We start from the raw sequence: 15,359 nt of genomic DNA, 5'->3' as shown, positions 1-15,359 counted from the left end.
TTGTTCAATGTGCAAGTTGTAGTGCAGTGTGCAAGTCTTTGTGACATGTATGAGGCGTCATGCAGTGGGTAATTTGTCATGTAGAGTAGTGATGGGACATCGGTTGGAAAACTCCAACCGATTATCGGTTGGAGTCGGTTAGCAAACCGATGCGATGTATCGGAAAAATAATCGGTTGAATGTTATTTATTTTCATACTTGTTTATTCAGATAGTCATGTCTTTAAAGTGACTGTTTTACTTAAAATTCATATGCTCTTTTGAAAAATTAGGAACTACCATTAATCAGATGTTTTAAAGCTGGTTCCTGGTAAACAGAAACTTGTTTAGTAATGACTAATTAGTTGCAGACAGGGAAACAACAATAAATTGCAATCTGGTGTACATGTATCATAGACTCATAGCTGTCATTTGTGACAGTTGACTGGTATACCTGTACCTGTAACATATCTAGCATACAGGAAGGAAGTACAGATATTTCAGTCTTTCTCTGGCTGACAAAAATAGTGATTGTAGAAAATCATTAAATGAATTCAGTTATTTTTCGGTAATATAAATATTTTCATACAATGGTTACCATAGCCTGACACTACTGTAAAGCACCATGTTCCAACAACTTGTTGCTATGGCATATAACAATGTCATGAAGCTTGGTAAAAAAATGATCAGATAAAAATCAGAGTTTAATCTGTTTCCATTATTATTTTTATGTACACTGGTCAGCGGCACTGGGTAAACGGAATTTCGGCAGAAAAAATCATGACAACTCGATGACAACTGCAACTGCATAAAAACACCAAAGTTCTTTCCATTGAAATTACATCATGGACACGGAAATTTGACGGCATTAGTGTCCAGTTTCAACAGATAAATTCCCTCGGGCATACCGTTGTGAAATACGAAAAGTTATCAAAGTTTCTCTAATTTATTTTGCCTCACTTTTATTGACGCTATGGACGCCGCCATGTTAACAGCTGTGCCTAACTGTAAGATGTTAAATCCATTTTCATTGGATAACTGAAACAAAATACTAACGTTTGATTGTCAGCATACTTCTGTTTTATCCGTTATGTATGCAGGTAGTCCATATTTCGGATATTTCTAGGTAAACATAAATTCTCACGCACCGTATTTCCCTTCGGAAACCTTCGTTCATACCCGTGTAGATTCGTACCCACTATCGACTCTGAGAAAACATAATCGATTATCAGAATCGGTTGGACTTTTCTAGCCGTCAATCGATTATATCCGCTAATCGGCCCATCACTAATGTAGAGTGTGCAATCTGGCATGACATGACAGTGTGTAAGCCGTCATGAAGTGCACAAGTCGTCATGCACTGTACAAGTCATTATGCCAGGTGTAAGTCACCGTGCAGTATATGCGCATCGACATGCAGTGTTCAAGTCGTATTTCAATGAAAGAAGCTATTTACATAATTACAAATGCAACAAGAGATCACAGAGTGATCTTGGCGCCCACCAATGTGCCATTTTTGAGTGTTTCAAATTTCAAGACTTACTGACTAGCTCAAAGTCAAATTTCATTTCCGTACACAACACTGTGCAATGGTCCAAATTCGAAAGCTGTAGCCGGAGTAATGTGAAAGTAGGTCACTAGATCAATTTCAAGGACAAAGTTCTTTGTACACAAAACTTTGCATGTGCAACAAGTTTGAAGGCTGTAGTTTGAGAAATTTGGAAGTAGGTCACTAGGTCAATCTTAAGGTCAAAGTTTATTTCGGTACACAAAACTATGCAAGTGGTCCATTTGAAGGCTGTAGCTTGAGAAATGTGAAAGTTGGTCACTAGGTCAAAATCAAGGTCAAAGTACACTTCAGAACACAAATCTATGCATGTGGTCCAAATTTAAAGCCTGTACCTTCAAAAATGTGAAAGTAGGTCAATGTCAAGGTCAAAGTTTGTTTCGTTACACAATCCTATGCATGTGGTCTAAATTTGAAGCCTGTAGCTACAGAAATGTGAAAGTAGGTCACTAGGTCAATCTTAAGGTCAAAGTTCATTTCGGTACACAAAACTATGCAAGTTGTCCAAATTTGAAGGCTGTAGCTTGAGAAATGTGAAAGTAGGTCACTAGGTCAAAATCAAGGTCAAATTTTATTTCGGAACACAGAACTATGCATGTGGTCCAAATTTGAAGCCTGTACCTTCAAAAATATGAAAATAGGTCACTAGGTCAATGTAAAGGTCAATGTTTGTTTCGGTATACAAAACTATGCATGTGGGCCAAATTTGAAGGCTGTAGCTTGAGAAATGTGAAAGTAGGTCACTAGGTCAAAATCAAGGTCAAATTTTATTTCGGAACACAGAACTATGCATGTGGTCCAAATTTGAAGCCTGTACCTTCAAAAATATGAAAATAGGTCACTAGGTCAATGTAAATCAATGTTGTTTCGGTATACAAACTATGCATTTGGGCCATTGAAGGCTGTACTGGAATGTAATAGGTCACTAGTCAAAATCAAGGTCAATTTCATTCAAACATGAGCTATGCATGTGGTCCAAATTTGAAGCCTGTACCTTCAAAAATGTGAAAGTAGGTCACTAGGTCAATGTCAAGGTCAAAGTTTTTCTCAGTGCACAAAACTATGCACGTGGTCCAAATTTGAAGGCTGTAGCTACAGAAATGTGAAAGTAGGTCACTAGGTCAAAATCAAGGTCAACTCATGTCAAGGTTCATCTTGCCATTCAAAACCATACATGTGGTCCAAATCTGAATATTGTAGGTAATTGACAAGAAGATTTTAAAAGCTTTTCCCTATACAAGTCTATATGAACCATGTGACCCCCAGGGCGGGGCCATATTTGACCCTGAGGGGATAATTTGAACAAACTTGGTAGAGAACCACTACATTAAAAATGCCAAAGCCCTAGTCTTTGTGGTTTGGACCAGAAAATTTTCAAAGTTTTTCCCTATATAAGTCTATGTAAACCATGTGACCCCAGGGGCGGGGTCATATTTGACCCTAGGGGGGATAATTTGAACAATCTTAGCAGAAGACCACTAAATGATGTCACAAACAAAATATCAAAGCCCTAGGCCCTGTGGTTTTGAACAAGAGGTTTTTCAAAGTTTTTCCCTATACAAGTCTATATAAACCATGTGACCCCCGGGGCGGGGCCATATTAGACCCAAGGGAAAAAATTTGAATCATCTTGGTAGAGGACCACTAGATGATGCTTCATACCAAATATCAAAGCCCTAGGCTCTGTGGTTTTGGACAAGAATATTTTCAAAGTTTTTCCCTATATAAATCTATGTAAATTATAGAAATAAACAAAGGGCCATAACTCATTCAAAAATTGTTGAACCAGTCTGATTTTCAGGGGGACACAACTAAGGTACCAATACATCATTCTGACAAAGTTTGGTCAAAATCCCCATGGTAGTTTCTGAGGAGATGCGATAACGAGAAATTGTTAACGGAAGGACGGACGGAATGACGGACGGAAGGACGACGGACCACGGACGCAGAGTGATTTGAATAGCCCACCATCTGATGATGGTGGGCTAATAAAACTTACCAAGATAATGCTATAACTTCCAGTCAGCACTCGGGCTCTTTAAATCACTAGTTATATTTTTGTCTCTATTATACCGACAATGTAGACAGTTTAACAACTATAATCCAAGAACATAATACCTCAAAATGTAATGAAAAAGTTTTTCTTTCCCTTCATCACTGTAATTATGTGTAAGAATAAATAAGCTAAGAAAAAGATTCTCTAATGGGAACCAGTAACAGTTATTCCAGTTGATACTAACTATTCCATTTCTAACTGAATAATAAACTATTTCCTAACATACAAAAAATGCTCAGAACATCTCTCATAACAAAACACTATCCCTTTATCTTTCTTTTATCAGCTGGATTTTTTCCCTAATCCAGATCACAGAGGTGCTTGCTTCAGTGCCACTCAGCTGCTGTTTTCCAACAAAGGTCCAATAATTAACTACCACAATATTTCATCTGACCAAATATTAAACTTGAACACTTTTAAAGGCCTATAAATGAGAAATGACTGGAAAAAAATATCTCACTGTATCTGCTTTATAAAAGTGGTCAATTAATTAAGTACTTCAAATGCTGTACAATGTCTATTATAGCATTACAGAGTGGCTTTGAATTAGAGCCTAAACAAACTGAAACTGGATAATCTAAAGAATGGTAGTTTCTCTGTTATTCCACAAATATCCTCCTTCTACCAACAATGAAGATAAACAGAGAAGTACTGATTTAGTACTTTAGCTATTATATTCCCAAATATATTTCCTTCTCTTGCCTGTCTATTTTGTAATTGTTACTATATGAACACTAAAAACAAATTTAAGAAAACTTTTAATTACACTGGATTTTGGACATATAATAATATCCCTATGCAAAAATGGCGCTGTCTTGAGAACTGATCCTGATTTTCTGGCTTAAACTGGAACCAGTCTCATACTCTTAAATCATTTAATAATGTCAAAAATTCCACTTTGATAACATTAATTCATGCTGACAAGTATTATGTAATTCCAGCATCTATAAAATGATCAGAAAAATTAAATTGCAGCGTTTCCATGAAAACAAATAATCACTATGGCGACGCCTGGTACCACTGACAACAATGACGGAAGCAGACGGGCAGCTTCATGTAACACGGCAACATTGGTCATTTACTTAAAAAGTATGCATGCTGGTATGAAATGCACACCATGAATCACTCATTGTTCCACGTATGGAGGGACATGCCTCCCATGTTTTCACAGTAACCTGACACCCCCGCCCCTTGCAATCACCACAATATAAAGAAAGGATGATGGATATCTAACGGCTAACAAAGCTTTGGCTGTCCAAACACATCAGCTCTATTTGTCTAAACAAGGCAAGATTTTAGATGCTGGCACTGATATTATGGTACTCAGATTTTACCTTCATGTTGTGAGTTATAAATGAACGCAAAGTTCGACTTGACTTTACTCTAGACTTCTAAACAGTACTTCAAGGCAAGAACACAAATTCCATTTAGCACAAAAAAGTACATTTAACCATAAAGTCTTATCCTTATTGTTGATATTTTAATAATAATTTTCAATTCACCAAAATTTTGGAATTTGATCCCATTTGATATCCTGTCAACACCTAAGCCCTTTATTTAACTGTTTTATGGGCCTATCACTTGCCTGAAATGTGTGATAAATCCACCTGACCCCAACATCCCTTCTGGACCACAAAAGGGCCCTTAACCAAAATTGTCAAATTTAAAGGCAATTAAAGGGGATCAGATTTTCTGATCATGTAAAATTTGCATCCCTAAAAGACAGATTTGTACAAAACTGTCTGAAGAAATTTAATTTATCCCCTCATTAAATTTTAGGTCAGAGGGTTAATCTTCAAGACTTGTGAATATATTTTTTCAACAGACAACTTCTTTACTGATTATCATGAAATATTTCCATTCAATTCGAAGTGTTAAGCAAACAATAAATCTCATCTTTCATCAATAAAAACCTGTGATACTTCTCTACATTGGGATTTTTCAAATGAAAGCCGCAAATGCCATTTTATGCAATCAGTGTCCTAAACACAACCTGTGTCTTTATTACTCTAAATGCAGACTTCACATGACTACTTTAGTCAACAGAATTACACACACTGCACAGAAATGTCATTTGCAACCAAAACCAGTGAACAATAAAAAACAACAACATAAATCATCCTAAATCAATAAACTAAAGAACAATAATTACCAATAAGTGATCTCCCTTTGCACTTAAATTAACATCTGCAATGAAGTTAATTAACAGTAAGTACAAACAGGTAATCTCCCTTTGCACAAAATCACCATTTGCAATAAGGTAGGTTTGATATATGTTTAGTAATAAAATGAAGACCAACAAATTCTTTTTCTGTTACTTAATAACAAAAAAAAATTCCAGAATTTTGAATAATTCTCATTCATCATACAGGCATGATCTCAGATTAATTTCAGGATCATAATTCTTTTCAGCTTGATTTAACACCATATTAGTTTTCAACTTTGAATTCCTCAGTATAACCCTGTCACATATTTCACTCCCTTTGGTCCAGATTTAAACTTGGTGATCAAATTAAGTTCTGTTAAAAAATTACTCACTGGCTGGAATGGCGCCATCTGTTCCATAGTGCCCCCTTACAGCTGCATGTATTCAAACATGCCCCAACTGGATTGAGAAATTCACCCCAAAGCATCTCTGTGGCAAATATTTCTTCTTCAAAAGATATTTCAATGTTAAAAAAGCATTAATTTGTGTCATATTACATAACCATTCCATTTTATTTCATGCTTCATAACGCAATTACAAATGAAAGGGAATGAATGGGGACTACTTTCCTAGCCCATGAATCAGAATTGTAGTTCCCTGCAAAACCAGAGTCACTTCATTTCATGCCTTGATCCATTAGGAACTTCAACTCAGAATCTGAGTTTAACATTTAATTCATTTTTTTCTTTCATTATTTGCTTGCTATTCTTTTAATCTAAATCTATGGGACAAGAAATAATGTACAGTCTATTGTTTATCATCTATTTTCGATCTCAACATATGGCAAAGATTTAACTCATTTTTCTTCTTCTTCATAAATATGCAGATCTTTTAAATCTTCAGATTCAAAATATCTACACCACAGATAAAAGGTCTACTTTTTATCAATTTCAATCTTTCTGATTTATTAACTTTGTTTAAGAGATTTTTTACCTATTCATAGCATACCTTTTTCAAAGCATGACCCTCACAGAGGCATTTTGTGGAATACAGGTTCCCTTATACTAATTAATTTTGATTCATTTTAAACACAGAAGAACATAAAATTTTCGGGGTTTTTTTTACCAGAATGAAAACTTCTAGTCATTAACCTATAAACATACATTTGATCACCTACTTTTTCCATTTTATGTTCATGAAGTATGCCTAATGTCATGTTGAAAGAATTTTTAATTTTATGCTAAATAGATCACCATTAAGCAGCAAGCAATAAATGTCTAAGACATTACTGTAATGGGACTCATTCGATTTTTATGACCCCTGGTTATCCTGGACCATTATTACATGCTTAATAACTAGATAATTACAAATGAATTTCTCCATAGGGGCAGTAAAAGTGTAACTTTATATGGGATAAGGAGCTGCTTGAAACAGTGACTGCAGATCGTAGCTCTAAAAACCTATTTTTTTGAGAAGTCGCAGATCTAGAAGTGTACAACCGAATGCGTTCGAAATTACATGGTGCATTGAAAATGACAAAACATTACGGTGATAAAATAGTTAATAATGTTTTACGTAATGAAGTGCAATCTGGTCACAATGTAACTTTATTTCCATTTAATAAGCAGCTATAATCGTTGCACTTGCGAACTGATTCTGGCTTTGTATAGAATCTATTTGTACAACAAATTGCATCCATTATAACTTGTCGCTGCAACTAGCAATTTGTTTAAAATATATATAGAACAAAAATGCAAACTTTGCAAAATTCTGCAAAAAAAAACAACACAAAGTGATTTTGAGATTGAAAATGAACATTATCTTTACAATAATGGAAAAAAACAGTTTTACAAGTCTGCTGTCACAACCATCTATCAGCTGGTTTTATGTGGAAAATATACAGTCAAACTTCAACCACTACAACTCAGACAATTTGTACACCACCCTTTGCTTGAACTTGTCATCAGGTCCTGGCGAAATCCCTGTATAATGTTCTTTGTTTGATGGCTCAGACTACAGGTAACTCTTAACAAATTTTGCTGGTCTAGTAGAGTTCGAAGGAACAAAGTTGAACTGTACTTTAATACCCACAATGCCTTCTAATATACCATCATGATGTTAGTTGCAGTTTCTACTGTAATGTATATACAAATCACTACCAAAAGTAATAAATTTTAACTATTCATATTCAATACCTTTTTTTGCCCAACACCCTCCTCTCCTATACACACCTCAACATGCCATCCTACATCTATTTAATTTTTCATATAAAAAACCAGTAACAGTAGCCATACAACTGTTTACACTCAGCAGCTTTTGCTGACAATTAGTTTCAACAGCATGTCTAAATCTAAAATAGCAGAGATTATCTAGAGGAAAGAAGCCAAAATTTCTCCAAAATATCTAACACCCCTCATAAAGAAAATGATAGAAGACAGAGGGGAAAAATCTGTTGAGAAAATGACAGCATAAAAACAGAATGTATGATGGTGATATCAGTTATGCTGATGAAATTGTGCAGGTCTCTTCTCTAAGAAATTTTTTTGTTAAGATTTAAACAGATTAAATTTTTTATCAAAGCTAACTTTCAATACTGATAATAAGCAAAATATTTTGTAAGATATTGTTTCTCCAGAAATATGATGCTTTGACTAACAAGAGGTGTTGGAGGACAGCAACGCTCGACTATTCAACAGCCTTGTCAATTGAATGAATACAAAAGTCGAACAAGAGCTGTCGGAGGACAGCAACGCTCGACTATTCAACAGCCTTGTCAACTGAATTAATACAAAAGTTGAAAAAGGGGCATTTTTGTAAAATGCAAAGTAGAGGTATTGAACCTCTGTATTGCATGTCATATCATGACAGTGAACAAGTGTGTGAAGTTTCAATCCTTTCCAATTTGTGGATACTGAGATACCAACTTACATACAAAAACTTAACCAAAAACTGCTAAGTCAAAAAAAGGGACATAATTTTGAAAAAAAAAAGAGTAGAGTTATGGGACTTGCTTAGTGCATGTCAGATCATAGACAGTGAACAAGTATGTGAAGTTTCAATCCATTCCCATTATTAAGTACTGAGATACCAGCTTACATACAAAACCTTAACCAAAAATTTCTAAATCGAAAAAGGGGCATAATTTTGTAAAAAAGCAAAATAGAGTTATGGAACCTGTGCAATGTAGGTCAGTTTATCACAGTGAATAAGTGTGTGAAGTTTCAATCCATTCCCATAAGTGGTTAATGAGATACCAGCTTACATACAAAACCTTAACTAAAAATTTCTAAGTTGAAAAAGGGGCATAATTTTGAAAAAAAAAAAAAGAGCAGAGTTATGGGACTTGCTTAGTGCATGTCAGATCATGACAGTGAACAAGTATGTGAAGTTTCAATCCATTCCCATTAGTAAGTACTGAGATACCAGCTTACATACAAAACCTTAACCAAAAATTTCTAAGACGAAAAAGGGGCATAATTTTGTAAAAAAGCAAAATAGAGTTATGGAACCTGTGCAGTGTAGGTCAGTTTATCACAGTGAGTAAGTGTGTGAAGTTTCAATCCATTCCCACAAGTGGTTATTGAGATACCAGCTTACATACAAAACTTAACCAAATCGGGACGCGGACGCCGACGCGGACGCCGACGCATGGGCGAGTCCAATAGCTCTACTATTCTATGAATAGTCGAGCTAAAAAGGGGCATAATTTTGTAAAAATGGGAAACAGGGTTATGGAACCTGCATAGTGTTTATCAACTCATGACAGTGGACAAGTGTGTGAAGTTTCAATCCATTCCCGTTAGTGAGTACTGAGATACCAGCTTACATACAAAAACTTAACCAAAAACAGCTAAGTGAAAAAAGGGGCATAATTTTGAAAAAATGCAAAGTAGAGTTATGGAACCTGCACAGTGCATGTCAGATGATGACAGTGAACAAGTGTGTGAAGTTTCAATCCATTCCCATTAGTGAGTACTGAGATACCAGCTCACATACAAAAACTTAACCAAAAACATCTAAGTGAAAAAAGGGGCATAAAAAAAAATATTTTGCTGACTTTGCTATGTCTGATGTTTAGAAGAACTTTTCTCCCTTGCCTATGAGATGACATACCCTTATCTCCCTTCCTAAGACACCCCCTTTTTTTGCTCCTATTACAAACATGAGTTAGACAATAAATGTCAAAACACAATAATTTTCTCAATAAATCACAAGTTTGAAAAGAACAAATTGACACCTCTGTGTAAAATATCACATAAAACACATACTTTAGAGGAAACTATTAAAACTGTCAGCTGATACATTTCAAGATATATCAAATGATAAATGAAATCCTAGGGTATAAATTATCTTTATAATGAAATCTGCAACAACATTTAATGTAAAATCTATTTTATCCTCAAAATCTCTGTGTATCAGATTTATTTGTAATGCAGCACAAAAAAAATAAACGTTAGAATAGGGTTAATGGGGGTCCTGGTACACCCTGAAGGATTGCATTTTAATTAGAACAGCAGGCCATGTTACACAATAATCACTGATCATCTGACATAAAATAAAATCATCAAAAAGAGAAATGCTAGCACCTGCTTCTATTTAACAAACTTCTGTGAACTGATTGGTTTTTTAACAGCAAATATTTTAACTTGTCTCGCTTTTTCCCCAGAGTTCAAAGGTCCACTAGTCCTACAGTCAACATTTGAACTTAAATGTAAATTCCTTAATTTCTGTTTAGGGTAAAGGTTAGTTCAATCTTTATTTTTGGGTTTTCTGTCAAGCTTGCCTTTGCACTAGTGGCCTTTGGCACACTGAAGGCCACTGGGCTTAGAACTATTTGGCCTTCAGACCAAAGGAATGTGATCAACCACACAAATACCATCTGATACTTATGTCCTCATAAAATTGTCCAGAAGTTGTAACAGATTTTATTTACTCTGAACCTCACTAAAAGCAAATCTCCAGTCCTAATAGCACTTGCTATTCCTACCACCTACTTCTACATTTTTAACTTCTACACTTCATACATAAGAACCATCTTGCATTAACTTACCATTGCTATTGGCTCTCCATGAGCACTATCAGGGTAGATAAGCCTCAGGGCTTGCCGCTTTAAATCCAACAAGCAATTATTGCAACCCTCACACATAATACTAACATGATTGGTGATCTCCTTTAATTTCTGCTCTCTAGTATTTGGAGATAAAACTGGTATCTGTCTACCCCTATTTCCAGCAACCCTTTTGGTAGGCAAAGATTCACTGGAAGGTGACAGTGGTCTATTAGCATCATTTGGAGATAAACATCTCTTTAACCCGCTGTCATTTGCAACTGGAGACAATGGTCGCCCTAAAACAAGCGACATTTCTTCCTTTGAATTATCATTTTGACCATTTCTACCATTCAGTGGTGAAATTGTCCCCAGAACTGTATAATCCATAGAAGCATACTCAGGTTTTGTTGTTTTAGCTAAATTTGGAAGCACTCTTGCAATATTCCGTACACAACTTCTAACATCTGTGGTCACTTCAGTATGAACACCCCCACCCTCTTCCATCAAGTTTTCCCCAATAGCACCACTGATGAACTGATCATAGCTTGGTATGGTTTCATCATTATCAACATTATCATATGTTTCACTAATTCCATTAATCTCAGATAAGCTTTCCAGTGGCTTATCCAGTATATCATCTACATTCGTCTCACTCAAGTCAGTGACCTTATGCACTTGCAGAACATTATTTTTGGAAATATTAGTATTTTTAACATTTTGTTTTGGATATGATATATCCGATATATCTGCTATATCCGACACTTTTGTTCTGCTACTGTTCCTTGCAGGCACTGGTGGTGGTATGCGTTTGGTGTCACGACGCTTGCTGCTTGGAGTTGGAATACGTCGGATAATGGCTTGACCTCCAAACATGTTAGCAGCTGACTTGACACTGATAGATTCAGTGAAACTGTTTTCATCTTCCATCTGAAATGCATAAAAAGTAACTTTTTAATTATATTATATTCAAGATTCTTACATCACTTTCTCTTACAACTCAACAGAATTTTAAATGGCAGTATTAATTACTACATCCATGTAAATTCAGGGAGCTGGGTGTATATTATGGAGACCTTCTAGTGATTTTTGACAAATATTAGCTAGGACACTATTGAACTGAGGAATGAAATGCAGCAAAAGTATCACAATAGAAATGTCTGGGTTAAAGCCTGGAAAAATCTTGCCTTTACACCTGCAAAGACTTGACTAAAAGGCTAGCAAAGTCATGATAAGTCTTGATTTAGACTAGCCACTAGACTGATAATAATATATTTCTACATTTTTCCTTTTCTGACGAATTTAATTTTATAGAGACAAAAGCCAGTCTATTTTAGAGATTTTCACAGAGGAATGATGTTGAAATTATCATATGATATTGGACATAGAATATAGTCTGGCTCAGTTCACTACATTTAATCATAAAAATGTAAAAAAAAAAAGATATATCGTAGTCTAGGAGCTAGACTAGTCTTGATTCAAAGGCTTGACAAAGTCTTGATTTGAATGCTTGCAAAGTCTTGATTGGCTTTAAGGTTGGCAAAGTCTCTGCTTAAACAGGCAAAATGACTTTAAAGCCTTCAAGACTAGCTATGTTTTAGGCAAAATAGCATTACCAAATGAATGCATAAATCTAGGATTGTATCAAAGTGGAAAATATATACCTTAAAGTTTTGAATAATGAGCATATTTAATCTCTTTGTATATTAAATAATCTCTAACAGGAAAAAAATGTGACCTGCATTTGTCAAATTTAGCTAAAGAAAACTAATGTCAAAATTCTATGGAGATTTATTACCCTTGAAAATAGTGGGTAATAAAAACTTGTGAAATATGAATTATATGTCAGAATATGAGAAACTGCAGATAAAAATATTTTTGAGTCTTATTATATATGCTTCATATAGTTATTATTTCATTTATATTTATACAAGGTACATTGTCACGAAACAATATGGGACAAAAACTATTTTTCGATATTAATAAAATAATACCTCTAAAAACAATGAGAGAGAATATAATTCACAGACAGTACAGCTGTACACTACCAAAAACACAATGTAAGAAAAATAAATTATTTTTCATTTGTACAAAAAATGGCAAAGGATTTTTAAAATCATATGTATCGTTCACATGCCCCTCTTCCATCCCTCTCTCACTGATGTACTTCATTGTTTTAAAAATTTAAATGAGAATCACACACAGTCACGAGTATGACTTATGATCATGTGCATCAAACAATTGTATCTTTCTGTATTGTAAGTATTTACCGTATTAAATGTACAAATTTGTGACATATACCACCCCAAACTTATACATATTAGAAATGGTATTACTGTCATTAGTTTTTGGCAAGCAATGAATAGTATAAACTAGATGCCCAAGGGCAACATGTCCAGCCCGGCAGCTTTCAAAAGGACAGGGAGTTGCACACGAAACTCTGTCTCACTGAGACAAACATTTGTGCCAAATAAACAATCGTGTAAGGTTATTTTATAATCCCAAATTCAATGTCCGGACAACGTCAATTATAGCCATATCTGACCTTTAAACTCCAATTGTGACCTTAACCTTTAAGATATTGACGCCGGTGTTGCACGCGACACACCATCTCATGGTGGTAAACAATTGTGCCAGGTTATTTTATAATCCCGCATTCAATGACGAAGTTATTGTCCGGACAAGGTCAATCATAGCCATATTTGACCTTGAAACTCCAAGTGTGACCTTGACCTTTAAGATTATTGATGCCGTGTTGTACGCGACACACCGTCTCATGGTGGTAAACAATTGTGCCAGGTTATTTTATAATCCCACATTCCCTTACTGGCTCGACAAAAATCAAAATGACCACTGACTGAATTTAATACTTGCTATTTTCTTTAATGTTCTGTTAAAAATCAAATCATTTTTACAATTTCTAAAACACTTAAACATCAAGTTTCCACAAAATCTTCATTATGGAAACAGTCCTCGTTCCTATTTTCATGTCTTCTACAAACTTAAGTCAGTTGTATTTCAGTCTCTAAATTGATGGATGAGATAGCTGGATTTTCCGAGACACATGTTATCAAAAATGAATACAATTACATCAAACCTACACAATGTTATAAGCTGGAGCTCTTACTTACAATAGAAAAAGAAATAAACTTTTTTTTTAAACAACATAAATTATAGCCTTCAAAACAAAAATTTCCATAAAAGACATGAGAATTTCCCATCTAGAATATATCATATGCCAAAATTCCCTTGATCAATGTAAATTCTGGCAATAACCATGTTCTGATGTATATAACTCATTAACGTTTGGGACTGCTTTATTCCTGAGACATTTTGTGTAAATCAAACATCTTGTAATTCTGCCATTATTATCATGCTTTAGAGTCCATGTTTAGGGAACAATCAATATAAAAGGCTGTTTTGGGCCCATTATTTGCATAAAAAACACATACATCTAGCCTTTGAATGACCCTGATTAACTCTTAATCATGAAGCAGCTTCTTCAACAAACAACAAGCTTCCAAGGAACATGAATTCATGATGAACATAAATCAGTGCCATAAAATCATAATCAGAAAGATTCATGGATATAACCCAAAAGAAAGACAACAGGGTACAAAGCACTTTAAAGCCAGGCAGCAGTCATAAAATTAAAACATATAGTCTTTAGAAATTATATTTCAATTTAATTTCAGTCCTGTGTCAGAGGTGAAAACACTAGAAGAAATAATGGCAGCAATCATAAGGAAATGTTTTTCTATTTTCAGTAAGAAAAGCAGCACAAATGAATCGCTTTAAGAGCTTTAACAACAAATTCGTCCTCTTGGTTTAAACTAGAACATACAAAATCAAATTTCATCAAAGATGCACAAGTTACAGTAATTAACTGCAACGATTTCAACTGAAAACACATTTCTAACTAAAGATAAAAATATTTGGACACAATGATGCTAATAAACCTTTTAGAGACTGAAATTAATTTAGCTATATCTCAATGGTCATCTGTTCCTATAGTGACCCGACACCCTATCCACTACTAGTGACATGAGGCTGAGACAATAGAAAATGGGCTTTAATTTCCTGGTCACTGCAGGAACATGACCAGTATGGACACACAGACTTGTACATGTCATATCAAACTACTTCATACATTCACATATGGAAAACAGAGAAAGGTCAAGTTAATTTGACCTTCTTGCTGCTAAGCAATGTAGCCTGAAGCACAAATGGCCAGTAACAGTAAAAGGGTGACATTTTGTATTACATTACAGGTCATTATTGAGGTGAAATACTATTAAGTATGTAATAATTGTGAGGAAATTTTGATGAAGTTCAAAGATACTATAATGGCCATCAAGGAAAACATTACACAATCATGCAGTTTAGAACATAAAAATACTTTATATTACATATTACTTGCCAGATGTTTGAAGTTTGAAAGTGTTGGATAACATTTAAGCCATATTTTAAAACTGTGTATATAGCTTTGGAATTCATTTATTTTATGGTCTGTCTTGGTTACCCGACCAAAATTGGCAATAATAAATTTTACAAACCTGGATTTC

The 15,359-nt window shown here is 34.7% G+C and overlaps 1 protein-coding gene across 6 annotated transcripts in view; it reads right to left on the bottom strand.

Annotated features, from left to right (window-relative positions):
- LOC123544879 (kinesin-like protein KIF26B) overlaps window positions 1-15,359 on the bottom strand; it is a 245,457-nt gene that overhangs the window by 165,291 nt on the left and 64,807 nt on the right. For 5 of the 6 annotated variants that reach the window (XM_045330972.2, XM_053540938.1, XM_053540943.1 and 2 more), the window contains one exon: window positions 10,798-11,724. In XM_045330972.2, coding sequence (XP_045186907.2) covers window positions 10,798-11,724 — 927 coding nt within the window. Of the gene's footprint in view, window positions 1-3,544; window positions 3,564-10,797; window positions 11,725-15,359 lie in introns of those variants that run through there. The other variant, XM_053540969.1, reaches the window with a different exon arrangement.

This window comes from Mercenaria mercenaria, chromosome 1 (genome assembly GCF_021730395.1).
Source record: "Mercenaria mercenaria strain notata chromosome 1, MADL_Memer_1, whole genome shotgun sequence".
NCBI lineage: Eukaryota > Metazoa > Mollusca > Bivalvia > Venerida > Veneridae > Mercenaria > Mercenaria mercenaria.
The sequence above is the reverse complement of the archived record's forward strand: the minus strand, read 5'-3'. Positions and strand labels throughout refer to the sequence as shown.